The 14,930-nt window shown below is 40.4% G+C and overlaps 1 protein-coding gene and 1 long non-coding RNA gene across 2 annotated transcripts in view; one reads left to right on the forward strand and one right to left on the reverse strand.

The window, feature by feature from the left end:
• Positions 1–822: 822 nt before the first annotated feature.
• On the reverse strand, positions 823–13,912 carry LOC103617310 (alcohol dehydrogenase 1). Its single transcript, XM_008635591.2, has 9 exons — positions 13,747–13,912; positions 9,863–9,964; positions 8,549–8,687; positions 6,424–6,511; positions 6,096–6,315; positions 5,137–5,397; positions 4,469–4,604; positions 3,056–3,194; positions 823–1,184 (listed from the first exon to the last, which is right to left on the reverse strand). Exons 1-9 carry the CDS (start codon positions 13,762–13,764, stop codon positions 1,160–1,162), a joined length of 1,128 nt encoding a protein of 375 aa, XP_008633813.1. The 5' UTR covers positions 13,765–13,912; the 3' UTR covers positions 823–1,159.
• Positions 9,944–14,930, forward strand: part of LOC108447305 — a 9,983-nt gene continuing 4,996 nt past the window's right edge. Inside the window, exon 1 of the long non-coding RNA XR_001862793.1 lies at positions 9,944–10,127. This is a non-coding gene — a long non-coding RNA (uncharacterized LOC108447305). The remainder of the gene's footprint in view (positions 10,128–14,930) is intronic.

The following is a 14,930-nucleotide window of genomic DNA, read 5'->3' on the forward strand; positions in this document are numbered from 1 at the left end:
ACTGTGATCTCTTGTCCTCAAATCATTAAACTAGCTGGGCCACTCAGACTCTTTCTGCTAACACAAAGGTAAGTCAGCAGCAGCACACAGTCCCCTTGTTTCACAGGCTCTTCTACCCAGCTGCCATGCGAGTGCCTGTGAGCTCTTATTAGTCCATACTGAAGATATGTCAATGTTGACCATATTTCCCAAGATAGAAGTAGCCTCTGTTCCTGTTTCCACATTGCAAATTCAGAAAACAGTAAGGTGCTTTATGTTTGAGGTGTTGCAAACTGTTACCACTAAACTGTTTCTTCCCAATTATTCATACTTAAGAAATTAAGAAGCTTCCCCTTTGTATAATGGAAACAAAACCCAATACTTGATGCATGTTCATATTTCTTCACATTGCTTCCCAAACATCAGAGACACTTGTATAAATTGGCCAAAGGCCTAAAACCATACTGATCAACAACTAAAACAATCCGAAAAAAGATGCATAAAGGTAAAAAAACCCCAAAACACCAAATATAAACCACAACACAGAACAATGACACATCAGTTTTACATAAAATGTTTGGGAGTGTAGTCTGGTAAAATACCGAGTGGTGAGACATTTTCCAGTACCTGAATCTGTGATTTGCTTAAATATAATTTACTGAAATTATTAATTCAAACACATGGTTACCATAAATTTTAATTTCTGCTGTATCATTCCTTGCCTATTAGGCACTGGAATGATACAGTCATTCAGGACAGATACACAGTTATAACTTAGAGTTTTACTGTGCTGAACTGCATGTACAAATTTCTTAAGCTTGCACTTTTATGGAAGCCCAGAGAAACAGTTTCCTTCATTTTTATTTTATTGAAAGATTGCATATTATAAGTAATTTTAAAAATTCCAAACTTTTTGTAGCACCTGTGATTCATAACTGGCTATTTAAAAATTGCAGCACAATATGAAGGATTTAAAACAAGAATGAGGAGACAGAAGGAAAAAGATTGCTTCATTTATAAATGCTGTGCTTGAAATGTGGGGTTTGAGCTTGATCCTTTTATTCAAGGGTAGTGGTAGATCTTTCAGGAAGGTCTTGGTTTGCATTTTGTATAAGTTGTATTGGAGGATGGTGAAGTTCATACTGATGGTGAGCCATCTGCTGCTTAACATCTGGGAATCCTAAAACATCAGGACAGTGCGGATACTGCAATATAAAATGACAAGTTAGTGACTAGAAAATCCCCATGGCTAACATCAGCAGAACACTTCTGTTTTCTCTGATAATCTGGGCTATTGCTGCCAAACAGGGTACTCCCTCCCTGCCTGCCCCCTGCCCCAGCTTGCAGCAAATGACAGAGAAGATGTGCCAACTTTGCTGCAGATGTAGAGAACAAAATTCACAGAAGACTGCAAAGCTTTCACTGATAAAGCCCAGGCCTCCTGGTAATTAATTACCAGCTACAGCCTGAGAAGTTCCTCAGAGAGGGGCTTAGACTCATCTTTCCAATTACAGGGTAACTGGTATAGCTTATTCTGCAACACTGCAACACTGAAGTATTGTACTCCATAAAAATGATCAGCTGCAACATGCCTCCATCTTCAGGCTGACAACCTAGCAAAGCTGATGGCACCTCTGTCCTCACCACTTTCCCATTTGTTATACTAAGAACTAAAACTAACATTTATAGTCTATGTAAAATAAGGACAGTCAAAAATGAAGTGTGTGCTGCGTCGTTAGAACCTGAAAACAAACCTCAGGGCCTGAAATTCTTCTGTTACTTGCTTTTTATATTCAGAGCAAGTAACACCTAAAATAACTGCTAGCGAATGACAATTAAAAGAAAACATTAAAAGAAAAATTCTCCAGCCTCTGTAAGTTATAAACATCTAGAACTTTCAAAAAGGGTCCCCACACATACTGAGATATACAAATGCATTTCCTACTTCTGCCAAGGACAATTTTCAATTCCCATTGATGCCATGAAGATTTTTTGCCTTTTCTTTTATACCCCTGTTATACCTTTTTACAGCTTCTGTATTCTTAGTGCTTTTTGCCTACATTCTTGGACTTGTTTGTTCAGCTAGGAGACAACATTTTAGAAGCTTCGTAGGTAGGGGTTAGTGTGCCCCAGACCCCAAGGTCCTCTCCAGAACACATTTTGTAAACTAAGATAGAACCATCCAGGGGAAGGGGGGGCTCATTCAAGCCTCTCATTGGGGAATGTTTGATAGATATGCTAATTAGTAAGACCTATAATGTTATACCAATTCTTTTGGGGGTGTGCATTGCAGTGTGCATTTCAGTGTATTCGACCTGGATGTAGTACACCTAAGGATCCTTAAAATAAATACCAAGGTAAAATCCCTTTTCCCCTTCTAACTGTGTATGACTCTTGATTTTAAGACCAGGAAAAGGCATCACCATGGGGAATCTCATCAAATTTCTCTATCAAAAAATATTCCCAGTTTCAATACCCTGTGAAAGCAGAGTCTGACCTGAACTTTCACAATATTTGAGGAAAGCACAAGACCTAAATTCTGAGTTTGCAATGTATATGTATACCAAGCACTTTCCCTTTTTAAAAGCTCTGAAGTTCAAGAAAGTACCCAGTGACTTAAGGACCAATTGGACTGGGACTCTGTTCCCTAACTCACAAGAGGAACAGGCTATTTCTGTGTTCCTGCTCCTCATCCTGAAATGTTTCTTGGATTATGATGTAGCTAACCCCTGGCACTCTACAGCTTGGCACCCCCATGCTGCCTTGGTTGTGTGCTTTTTTTCCAATGGGTATTGGGAAGAGACTTCCTCAATTGTGTAGTCTTTTCTCTCTTTGCCAGCCAGTGTCTTTGCTCCAACTAGAGTCTGAAAGTTCCTCTGCAAGCGCCCACTGCATTTCAAAAGCTGAAGGTCTGCTGTCTTTATTACTCCAGCTGCAACCCATGGGAACACACTGGGAGGGATTAAGGGGCATGGTGGCCTGCCTTACCCATTCTCTACCAGAAGGCAGACTTTGTCTTACCATACATCTCCTTTAGGTTATTTGTACAGAACCTTTACAATGAAACAATGTTTACCTCTTTCCTGTCCTTAGAAGATCAAATCCTTCATTGATCTTTGTCCAAGGAAGTGTGTGAGTTATTAATGGATCCAGAACAAACTTTTTCTTCATGTAGTCAGCAACCAGTTTAGGAACTGCATCTTTACTCTTCCAGCCTGAAAAAAACCCCACAGACAATGCATAGTGGTATTAAATGCTTCTGAAAATGCATAAAACCCAGGGCAGCTTAAGTTTTTAGATAAACTTTCTATAGCAGAGTAACGGGATGAAATGTTGCAGCCTGGCTTTACCTTTGTAACACAGGGTGCCAGCAGGAAACATATGGGACAAAGCACAGCTGTTCCACGTATCACAAACGCAGCAGAAGAGCAGTACAAATCTCAGTCTTTACAGAATCCATACTTTCCCCCACATTAAACATGGTTTCAACTTAATCACGTTTCATAGAAAAGCCAGAGTGCTGACATCCATGTTGGTAAGTGGAAACTTGATTGTCTGCTCAAAATTGGAGAGTGGGTGGTGGATATGGCTCTCTTCCTACAAGCACCACTAGATAAAGGCGTCATAAATAGTAGCATACCCTTCCAGAGAAACCTGATTTGTTTCTGCTATTTTATTCAGGTGTCTTTTGAATACATGGGAGGACCTGGTTACGAGTGAGAAAACCTGTTGTTGGAAACAAGTTTTCTGTGGCCATCAGCTTTGTGTTGAGTGAGCTAGGACTTGTTGAGTGTGGGACTGCTGGGGCAGCTCCAGAAAGAGAAGGAATGGGAATGGACTGTCGTCAGCTGGCCAGGGGCTAAGCTGGGGTGTGACCTATGTGGAAATCAGCTGGGTATAACCCCTGATGTCCTTTACAGTCCTGACTCTCCATCTCTCCTGCTGTCTCTCCCTCTTTCTATTCATTACATTCTCCTTTTTGCACTTGCTCTTTTTCTCCCCTCCCTCTGTCCTCTCTCCCTCTTCATGATTTTTTCTTTTTTCTTCCTTTATCTTCTATCCTTTATCCCCTCTTATCTTTCTCCTTACCTTTTTTCCTCCTCTTTATTTTTATCTTTCCTCCTCCTTCCCTTCCCCTCCCCCTCCTTTTCTTTTTCTCTTCTTTTTCCTCTCTTCCTTTTTTTCTCATTTTCCCCTCTTCTTTCCTCCCTATTTTTCTCTATTTTCTGTCTTTTTATGTCTTCCTTTCTCTTTATCTCTTCTTCTCTTCCCTTTCTTCCCCCATCTCCCTTTCTGTTTTTTTCCTTCCTTCTCTTGCCGTTAACTAACAGTTCCCATAATTAATTCCCTTTGAACTTCGTCAGCAAAATAGCCATCAATATTACTTCCAATAAGACAGTGTAAGCAATGAATTTGATATATCCTATTTCATTCAAGACAATTTACAAATTTCCCAAGCCAGTTAAATCACATCTTTCCAAGTCCTTACCTCCAAAGACGGAGCCTTTCCAGCTGCGACCAGTGAAGAGGAGCATGGGATCAAAAGTGACCTTTTGTTTTGCAGGGGGCACACCTACAATCACACTGACTCCATAGTTATGCTGGCAACAGGCCAAGGCTGCAGTCTGCATTAGAAACAGAGGGACACCCAGAATCAGGCAAGATTTGTCTTTAGGGCGCAGAAGTTTGAACTCCATTTCCTCCTCTCAGGACTCTGCTTGCAATTCACTTTTTGTAACCACAAAATTCATTTTTTGAAACCCCATCAAAAAATGTCCATTGTATCTGCTCCCACCATTGTATCTGCTCCCACCATTGTATCTGCTCCCATTGGTTAGGTATGTCCTGGCTTTGCTCTCCTCCCCCATTTTGTCTAAGCCATTAGTGATAAGCCACAGTTGGAGAGCAGATAATGAGCTATGTGAAATGTAGCCACCCTGGTTAGGCCAGGGCACTACAATGGCGTTCCCTTTCCTAAATTTCTGAGCATGCGTCTATCCCTGCATCTCAGTGGCCAATAGCTGGACTTAACAGGTTTGAAGTTAGCTCAGTACTTTGCCAGTGGCTCCCAGCTCCTCCTCCTCGGTGTTTGGTGGCTTGGTGAAGAGAGTGCTAATGAGCTAATGCCTTGTGTCAGCCCATCTTTTGGTTGCATACCATGGTATCCTCACGGCCGATGACCTCAAAGGAATAGTCCACACCCTGCCCTGTCATTTCCATCAACACCTCGTGGATGGGCTTATTGAAATCTTTAGGGTTGATGCAGTCGGTGGCTCCCAGCTCCTTGGCCTTGGCAAACTTGTCCTTGTTGATGTCCACGGCAATGATGCGGGAAGCTCCAGCCTCCTTGCAGCCCATGACAACAGAGAGGCCAACTCCTCCGAGGCCGAAGACAGCACAGGTGGAGCCTGATTCCACCTATAATAATAACAACCACGTAAACATGGCACATTGTTACAGGCTAGGGAAAATACCATGCATTTCCTCATTATCAACATGATTTCACTTAAGCCACTTCTTGCAATTTAGAGATTACCCGCTGAGAAGGAATTTGCACATGCATAACTGCTAGTGCAGTAGCCAACTATACTGTTATAATCTACACATGACTAAGAGAAATTGTCCCTAAAATACATTTCTGAGACCAGAATTCTGTTTTCATTATATGTCTCATCTTTGGCTTAGACACACCTTTTTTTTAATGATGCTTTATATTCCAGTTGTGTTAAGATCTGTAATGTCACTCCACTGTAGACAGGGCCAGCTCTAAAAGTCACATTCATGAATTGCTACAAATTGAGTGTTGCATATATAGGCTTCTATGTATTCCTAGACTTCAGTTACAATGAGCTCTGTTGTAACATTTTTCTAGGGGTGATAAAGCTATGAGGGAAAACTTTATAGATGGTAATAGGTAATTTTACTGGATTTTGAATTGAAGACTTCTGAGTACCCTAGAGACAGAATCTGAAGTAGGTAAAGAAGTAGTATCTTCTTTCCACACTGAACTAAACAGAGTCAATACTTCCTGGCTGCCATGCTGATGATCCACTTGCAGGCCACACAATCTTGAACAGACCCCATAAAATATCAGAAACACCCACCATCATATTTACCTTGGCAGTCTGCAGAGCAGCCCCATAACCTGTTGAAAATCCACAGCCAATTAGACAAACTTTGTCCAGAGGAGCAGCAGAATCGATTTTGGCCACAGCAGATTCATGCACTACTGTGTATTCAGTGAAGGTACTTGTACCAAGAAAATGGTGAATTGCTTTTCCTTTACAGGTGAATCTAGTGGTACCATCAGGCATTAATCCAGCACTTGTACCAAGGCTGTTTGAAAGATGACCAGAAATAACGGCAAGTGAGATTTGTTGTGTGTAATCAGTTTTGTGTAAAGTAAAATCTAATTAGGGTTGTAAGTAATCCAGGAAAACTCACTCAGTTTTACTGCACAGGTTACCCTTGGTGTTTAAACAACTCTTGCACTCCCCACACTGTGGAACAAAGAGTGGAATAACCTTGTCTCCTAGGAATAAAACAGTAATGACAGGATTAAAAAAAGGCAAACAAGAAGCATGCAGGTAAGAACATGAAGTGAGTGTATTTAATCCCCAGGTAAATGTGCACTAGGAGTGCAGTGATGGTTTTATTTCCTTCTTCTGTAATGAACCGTCTCTGTATTTTATATAGAGGACATAATTAGGGCAAATTTATGACAAGTAGTTTTGATATGCAAAATTCCCGATGTCTTTCCACAGAACTGAGTCAGACCTATGTCATAAAATCATGTTATCTACTGACACTTCTGAAGTACTTGCTCAGCAGTTTATTGCATCTCCTGTGTAAAAAGAAGGTAGTCATACACCTTCTTTTAGTAAGGAAATTGAGATAAAAATTGACATCCACTAAAACAGCAGATTGGAGTGCCAGGATAACAGGGCTGTAAACTGTGCATACAAAGAATGGGGAATTAAGCATTAATTTGCATTATTTTGAGCATCTTTGCTGTATAGCAGTCCTCTTACTGTTGCTCTGAGTAAAAACAGGTAAAATACTTGTCTGAGAAGCAGTGGCACACACAAGCTAAACCAACATCTCTAATTCTCTAGCACAATTATGTGATTAACAAAGTAGCACATAGCTTCCCAGTGCAATTTTTTACCCCTGTGCAATTTCCACCGCAATGATATATGGTAAATATCTAATAATCTCTAAACAGGTATTTCCTAATACAGATTAGTTTATGATTTGCCAATTTTAAAATGTAGCTAATCCTTGACACATTGAAAGTCAAGGGAAATTTTTGATTTCCACTAAAAAATGAAAAATTCCTACAGAACATTAAATGCCCCCACTACCTCAACCCTGAGTTAACTTAGAACTGTGACATGGGCTTAGTAATCACTTTGCTAAAGAAATATTGCACAAGTTGAAGCCTTTTTTCAGAACATGGAGGTGTAAATTAAGCAACATCTGAGAAATGTGATTCTGTGCATGTATGTCTTCAGGCCTGCTATTTCAGCTCACCTGGAAACACGGGGCAGCTAGAACTAGACAACAGAGAGATTTATGAACCGAGACATAAGAGAAAAACCAGCTAGAGCTATCACTAAAATTTGCAATATGCATTTTATTTGGAGTTAAAGCAGAAATCTGTAATAAGAATTTTTCTTATACGTACCAATCTGCTTTGGACAAACTTTATACTTGTCAGTATGGACAAAGACACTGGAAGTACAGAGATGTTAAAAGTGAACTACTCAGGTATCATAGCAAACTGCCTGAAAATTGAGAGATTCTGTGTAGATTTTTTTCACTGCATATTTTCTCTTAAAATTTAGCCCTTGTTAGAATTTTTTCAGTCCTATAAAATATACAGGAATCACAGCTCATCTTGCAGCAGTTGGCTGAAAATTGTCATCTTTCACTGACTATCTACGCACTGTAGTTCAAAGAGAATGTAGGGAGAGGAGCAGCTGGTCCAGATGAGCATCCTCAGAGCAACTCAGTCCTCAGGAAGCAGTGCTGCCTCACCTGCACTGGTGCTGCCCACCTGCAAAGCCTGCAGCAGGGTGGGCACCCCTGTTTTGCCCTGATGCTTTTAAAAGACCTAAGTTCTGATCTACTGAAGTCAGTGGATTATTTAGGTGTTAGGACAATTAAAAGAAGGTGCTTTATTGTGTAGCGCTTTGCCTTATTCTTGAGAAAGGTGAGCTGTATAAATGGTGTTCAAAGAACCTGCAGCTAATGCCTGATTTCATAACAACAGCAAAGACTCTTCATTCTTAGTCACATGACCGAAAAAGCACTACGTATGTGGAAAGCAAGCTGCAGATGTTTTTGCCAAAACCAAAAGAAATTGAGTAGAAAATCTGAAAGTAAATCAATATTGGGAACACAGAAAGGTGTAAACAGCAGGTTTATATCCTTTGAGGTACCCTTTATGAAATTGAAATTGGAATATTTTCCTGTGCAATAAAAATACTCATGAATGTAATAATCTTTGACTTCAGGAGGAGTCTGGAAACTCAGCACAGGGTTTGTTTCCAGTGCTGTTTCATACCTGGTTTGATCAAAGTCACTCCTTGCCCAACACTCTCCACAACACCAGCTGCTTCATGCCCAAGAATTATTGGAAAAGGCATAACCAGTACACCAGTTATCACATGGTCATCAGAGCGACAGATCCCAGTGGCCATAATCTGATTTACAGGAAAGACAAGAATATTTCTGCGTTTAACTATGTCACGTCATATGCAGAAGCGAAATTGTATTTTACATTTGGAGAAGCCACTTGCTCCCCTCTAAAACTCAATATGCACACAATAAATCTACAGGTAAAACAGATTTGGTTGTGTGATTTAAGACTTTTGTGGTATGTATTAGTCTTTAATCTACAGGGCAGAGCTCCTTTGTGAATGTTTGCTATGCAGTACTGAGCTCTATAGGGAGTCGGATGGATTTTCTTTTGAACGTTCTAGCAATACAATTGTATAGGGGGAACAGAATAAATTATTCCTACTATTTATAGATAAATAGATAAAAAGAAAAGTGTGTAATATTATGTAAATGTAAAATTATGTAAATACAAATTAACCTTCACATAGTATTTATAAACATAGAAATACTGTGTATATTTTATATTTATTATATTTAGATTATATGCCAATATATCATAGATATTGTATATAAATTATGTATTATACAATGATTTTTTATTCTAAATAATTACATAATCCTATTATTGTATTGTTTATATATTTTAAATATTTGCATATGTTTCATTAAAAGAATTAGGCTACACGTAGTATTTTAGATGATATTTTGTCTTTTCTTGCAGCTAGAACAGCAGTATTTCTTTTGAAACATTCAGGTGTGTATTTACAACTTTTATTCTGACAAATGGATTTGTTAACCCCATGAGAGGGTTTTCCTCATGTGTGTAACACATGAAACTACTCATAAATGAAGGCAGCTGCTGAATTCCACTGAGGCCAATATCCAGGTAAAAGACAAAGCTCCCCGCCCTATTGAGCTATTTCCTAGCACAAGTTCAATCAAGTGAAAAAATTTTCTTGCTCCACTCTATAGGAAATTCTGATTTTTGCCTTGTACTGTAATTTTTTCAGCGTGTTAGAAAAACAGATGTCAGTTAATATAAAATCCAACACTGAAAACCTTCTCTTAAAAAAAAAAAAAAAGAACTTCATTATCAAATTTAGGACTTTGAACATGTTACATAGGAGCTCACTGACTAGTAACTACTTACTAGTAGAATGTTTTCTGACTGGGTCTTATAAATTTATAGGACTAATTCTGATTAAAAGCAGGACAGAATGCAAGTCATAGGAGTTGTTTTAAATTTTATTTTTAGTACCTTTATGCGAACTTCATGTTCTTTTGGTGGGGCAACTTCCACTTCCTCAATACTGAACGGTTTATTGGCTTCCCACAGCACTGCTGCCTTGCATTTAATAACCTGCAAACAAAGCAAACGGGAATGGCACTTGCATTTTCAAGTCATCACGCAGACAGATTCTTCCGTTTCTGCATGTGAAGCTCCTGCTCATATTTGTGGAGAAGAGAGGGAAAAGTACAGGGAAAAAATCCCAAACAAAACAACGAAAAAGTCAACACCAAAGGTCAGTGTAAGCCTATTTTTTTCACCCTTGAAGATCATGTCTGACTTTGCTCATATTTCTGTCACATCAAGTTTTCAGCTGCATGTGTAATAGTCTCCTAGGATAACAGGATACCTTACCCATTCTCATTGCTCCTTTGCTAACTTCCTTGGTGGATTTCTTTTGCAGCGTTGAATTACTTGTCTATATTTGTATCTTCTTAAAGATGGCACACTAAATGATGTCACTTCTCAGGCTGTGATAAAGTCTGTATTGCCTAGAACTGCCTGTGTTGGGAACTGAAATTGCTAAAAATGGAATTCAGAGCCTCGTACAGATTTATGAACATTCTAGTAGAGCCTGAGTTCAGCCACGAGGTGATGGCTGAAAGGGCACCTCTGCAAACTGACGTACCACTCCACAGAGGTAATCTGAAACAGTCCCTTTAGTGTATATTATCCATGCTACAGTACCCTCCTTCTCAGAAGGGATGTTTAACTCAGGTGGGATTACTACCCAACTATCCAAGACAGCTTTTTTTTTCTTCTGTTAGACTGAAGTTTGTCCATTAACTCTTCAGGCTTTGTCCTGGTACTGACAGGCTTTAGGGCTCCTCTGGCCATCTGCCACTGAGAGAAAAATGCCCTCAGAAAAGAGAAGAGCATTGTCCACACCTCATCCTAGGCTCTCAAACAGGTTTCCTCCCTGCAAGCTCAATCCTAGTGTATTCAAAACCAGTAGGACCTCTCTGTCCCCATAATTGCTGATCTTCTGTGGAGGTGTTTAAAGATCTCATCCTAGTTCTTTAAACAGCCCCAGGCCCTGAAATATGATTTTCCTGAGTGATGTATTATTAAGGCCTCAGTCACTCTGTTAAGTCTATTGACTGCAAGTTTTCAGGTGGCATTATCTTGAGAAAGAAATGGAGAGGAATCAAGCCCATGATGCAAGAAATTTAGCACATGCACGTTTATCCTGTGTGACTGGGACAACTTAACATCAGTGTGCTGCAAAATTCGCAGGGGAAAACAACAAACAAACCAAATTTTTAGTATCAAAGGCTTTTGAAGTAGTAGAAATAATGTCTGATTATCCACAAACTGAAAACTGGTAACAAAGGAAATAATTACTAGGAAACGCTAAACATATGAAATAAAATAGCAGACTTTCAGCATCTAGACACGGAGTAGGATGGGCACAATGCTTTTGTCCTGGGGTGACTGTGTGATACTGCATTCTGTATCGTCTGCCCTGGGCCAGACATGAGTCCTGTGCCTTCCTGTGTCTTTAAGCTGTTTCTTAGGAGAGTGGGGAGAGAAGCCAGGCAAATTTTTTGGAGCAGTTTGTGCTCAAGGACACACACACTCCCCTGTGTTCCTGCTGCTACAGAGCTGAGGAAGCACCTTCCTGCTTTTTCCCAGCTCTGGGCTCCTTTTCTCAGGAGAGAGACAGAGAGTTAAAACTCTTTGCTTTGTAGCTAGCCTGCTAGCTGAGGCAAGAACTTTTCTTGGGACTGTTCTGCTCCGGACTGGAACAACATCACCGGGAGGCCCCACACCGTGGCCCAGAGGGGGCCATGCCGAACCCCAGCTCCGGAGAGGGCAGAGCCACATCCACAGAAAGGACTCTGAAATCTACCCAGGTTTCTTCTCCACAGCGAGAGGTTTTATTATTTAACATTATTCACTCTTTTCTGTGCCTGCGTGCACCCTGCTTCTTAAATAAATGGGTTTTTTTTCACTTTCCTCTGAGGAATTTTTTTTTTCCCGAACCTGGTGAGGGAGGGGCTGCTGAAATCTGCCTTCTATTAGAGGATATGTTCATTTCGGACATTTTCCTCCAAATTTGTCTCAAACTGGGACAGCTTTGAAAAAAACTGCCTCAAGAGATATTTGCACTAAATTTACATTTAATGTGTTAAATAAATGGGGTTTTTTTCACTTTCCTCTGAGGAATTTTTTTTTTCCCGAACCTGGTGAGGGAGGGGCTGCTGAAATCTGCCTTCTATTAGAGGATATGTTCATTTCGGACATTTTCCTCCAAATTTGTCTCAAACTGGGACAGCTTTGAAAAAAACTGCCTCAAGAGATATTTGCACTAAATTTACATTTAATGTTTAGATGCAAGTGTGATTTGTGAAAAAATCACAAGTGTGGTCAAAGGTCACATTTCAAAGGGCACCATTTTCCAGGACACTTACTTTTAAAAAAAAAAAGGCAGTTTATGTATTTATATTGTATTCCACATAGCACAGTGGTGATTTCATGACTTGCACATGCAAAGCACATGTAGAGTTTCTAAGAACAAAGGTGGCCAAAGGTGGATTGCCAAGAACAAACAAATCTCTCCTGAAATTCAACATTAGTTGACTTTGTATTGTTTAGTCCCTGTGAGCTTTTACAGATTGGAACAGGATCCCACACATGCAGCAACAGCACTCTATCACCCACTTCATCTGCTAAGACAAGCACAGGCTTAACAGTTTTTTACCCTGCTCATGTGTTCTACCAGCCATGTAAGTTACTGTGGCAGAGGAGGGCAGGTGTAGAAATACGCCCTCGTACAGGACACAAGAACTATGCTGCTTGGTTACATAAATTGCACTGTAACACCCGTGTTATTCCAAGACAAACACAGTGAAATCGAGGCAGTTAAGTTACATCACAACACTTCATTTACCATGCTCTGTTCAATGCTGAGTAGAGGACTGAACTTGGTGAATTTACCTACAAGTGAGCTACAATTAATTTTGCACTTGCAGTAACTCAGAGTTAAAGAGAGCATTTTTTTCCCTGTCTGTCGTTCTGTTTGGTTTTGCAATAGTGAAGACAGCTGGCAGTAACAGCAAATGATCCCGGTACTTTCTTAAGGCACATTCCGGCAAGATACATGTTTTCAGTTGTTTTCCATTTCTAGTTTCTTGTCTCTTAACCCTTCTTGCAGGTCCCTGGGTGTACATTAGCATCTTGCCAGTAGTGCAAGAAAGAACATGTATTGGTATTAACCTCCATCTCTCTTGTAATCTAATTTCTAGCAAAGATATAACTACTCACTTCAATTCCAGCTCAGTATCGCATTGCACGCGGAATTGACTTCTGGTCTTTGTTAACTAAAGTTTGGGACTTGTTATACACATATTCAAATTTAATGACTGTCCTAACGTCAGCACAATTCATCCCAAAATTTAACACAATATTAACTATGTCTTTTTTCTGGAAAAATGAGCTGATATGAATTATAAATAAACTAAAAATAGTTTAAATTACTGTAGGATCTCAGAAGGGAAACTGGTAGAGCAGATAAATACATGGATCTAAACCCTTAGTACATTCTATCATATTTTAAACTATCAAATCAGAGATTAAAAATAGTTTGCTGTCCCAGAGGGGATGTTATTCTTATTCTGGTGCTGTTATCTTGTCTTGCTTCAAATAAACTATTGCCTTGAAGCGTTAATAACTATTTCCTAGGAAAGTACAGCAACCTGCAAATAAAAGCAGCTCTTCTGTACCAGCTTCATCCTAAACTCTAATCTGTGCTATACCACCAGGATTTACGGTGTCCCCACAAAGAATTCACATTCAAAAATGCATTACTCAGCTGCAGCAAAGAAACTTTCCTAATACAAGCTGTTGCTTACTTTGCCTGCTGTGCTCATGTTGACTGGTGTGCCTGTTTCGACTCTTGCCACTGCTGGTTTCTTGCACCAAGAGCTCAGTCAGCCCCAAAGCAGCTGGGTTGCTGGTACTGGAAGTCCTCTCCAGCACACTGGAAGCTGGTTGTGTGAAGCGCTCCTGCAAGTGGACTGCTCTGATCTTTTAGCCGAGCCTCCCAGCTCACGAGTCCCACCCCTTAATCAGAAAAAGTGCTAGGATCAGAGTAAACCACTCATCTGATGAAACCTCACTCTTTCAGTGCTTCTGTCTTCTTGATTCCTCTGTCATGGTCTTTCCTACCCTTTTTTGCAGCCCACCTGTGGTTGCCCTCAATGTCATGGGACAAATGCAACAGCCCTGGCTGGAAGCTATTTCCCTTCTTCCACCTCCCTGAGAGCTGCTCGCCAAACCCACTGCTCTCAGGGGCACTGTAGGTGCAAAGAGGAAAGGGGAGAGTGGTTCTTAAACTCACAGCAGCAGGGACACAGTGAGAACATGAAAGCTTTGCTGATGAACTCTGGTCACACAACAGCCCAGCTCATGTATTAAAACATGGGATTGTGCAAGCTGCTTCAGAAACATACACTGACTGTGCAGCTGCAGCAGTCCCTGCTCCTGAGTTCTTAGTTTTACCGTCCAGCTACTCATTAATCTGTTGGAATGGCTGTCACTTCACTGTGTCCAAGGACAATGTGCCAATCATGCTGATGGGAAAACTAAAGTCAGTAAGTCAGAAGTGCTGCCACAGAATGTGTTTCTTACCACGTGCAACACCCTGCTTGATCTGTGAGTGTCTGACCCATCAATACCTGTGAGCACAGCCCCCATCACTGCTCACATGCCCACACATTTGCCCTCTCCTGGCACTAAGTGCTGGTGCAAGGGATTGAGTGGAGGTCAGCGTTGGAAAAGTCCGGCGACTGCGGCAGGGGGAGAAATTGCAGAACAGCCAATATGGTTGATAAAAGCAAGCTCCGTTTATTAGCAATCCAGAGGCACTTATATAGTATCTCAGCTTGTTAACTCTTAAGTGGCATAAACCTATCAAAGTGCGTTTCTGCTTCTACATAATTAGACTACATTGGCAAGCTTCTACTAGTTATGTTATGATTAAAGAATTCAGAGTTCACCCTCCCTTCTCCTGGTCAGTACATCTTATCTGCACAGC

Source organism: Corvus brachyrhynchos, unplaced genomic scaffold (assembly GCF_000691975.1).
Source record: "Corvus brachyrhynchos isolate BGI_N302 unplaced genomic scaffold, ASM69197v1 scaffold175, whole genome shotgun sequence".
NCBI classification, from domain to species: domain Eukaryota; kingdom Metazoa; phylum Chordata; class Aves; order Passeriformes; family Corvidae; genus Corvus; species Corvus brachyrhynchos.

Coding starts and splice junctions, on each gene's coding strand:
- LOC103617310 (XM_008635591.2), bottom strand. Junction 8,688..9,862: donor AACATGAAGTTCGCATAAAG/GTACTAAAAATA, acceptor CCTGTAAATCAG/ATTATGGCCACTGGGATCTG. Junction 6,512..8,548: donor AGTGACTTTGATCAAACCAG/GTATGAAACAGC, acceptor TTTTATTCCTAG/GAGACAAGGTTATTCCACTC.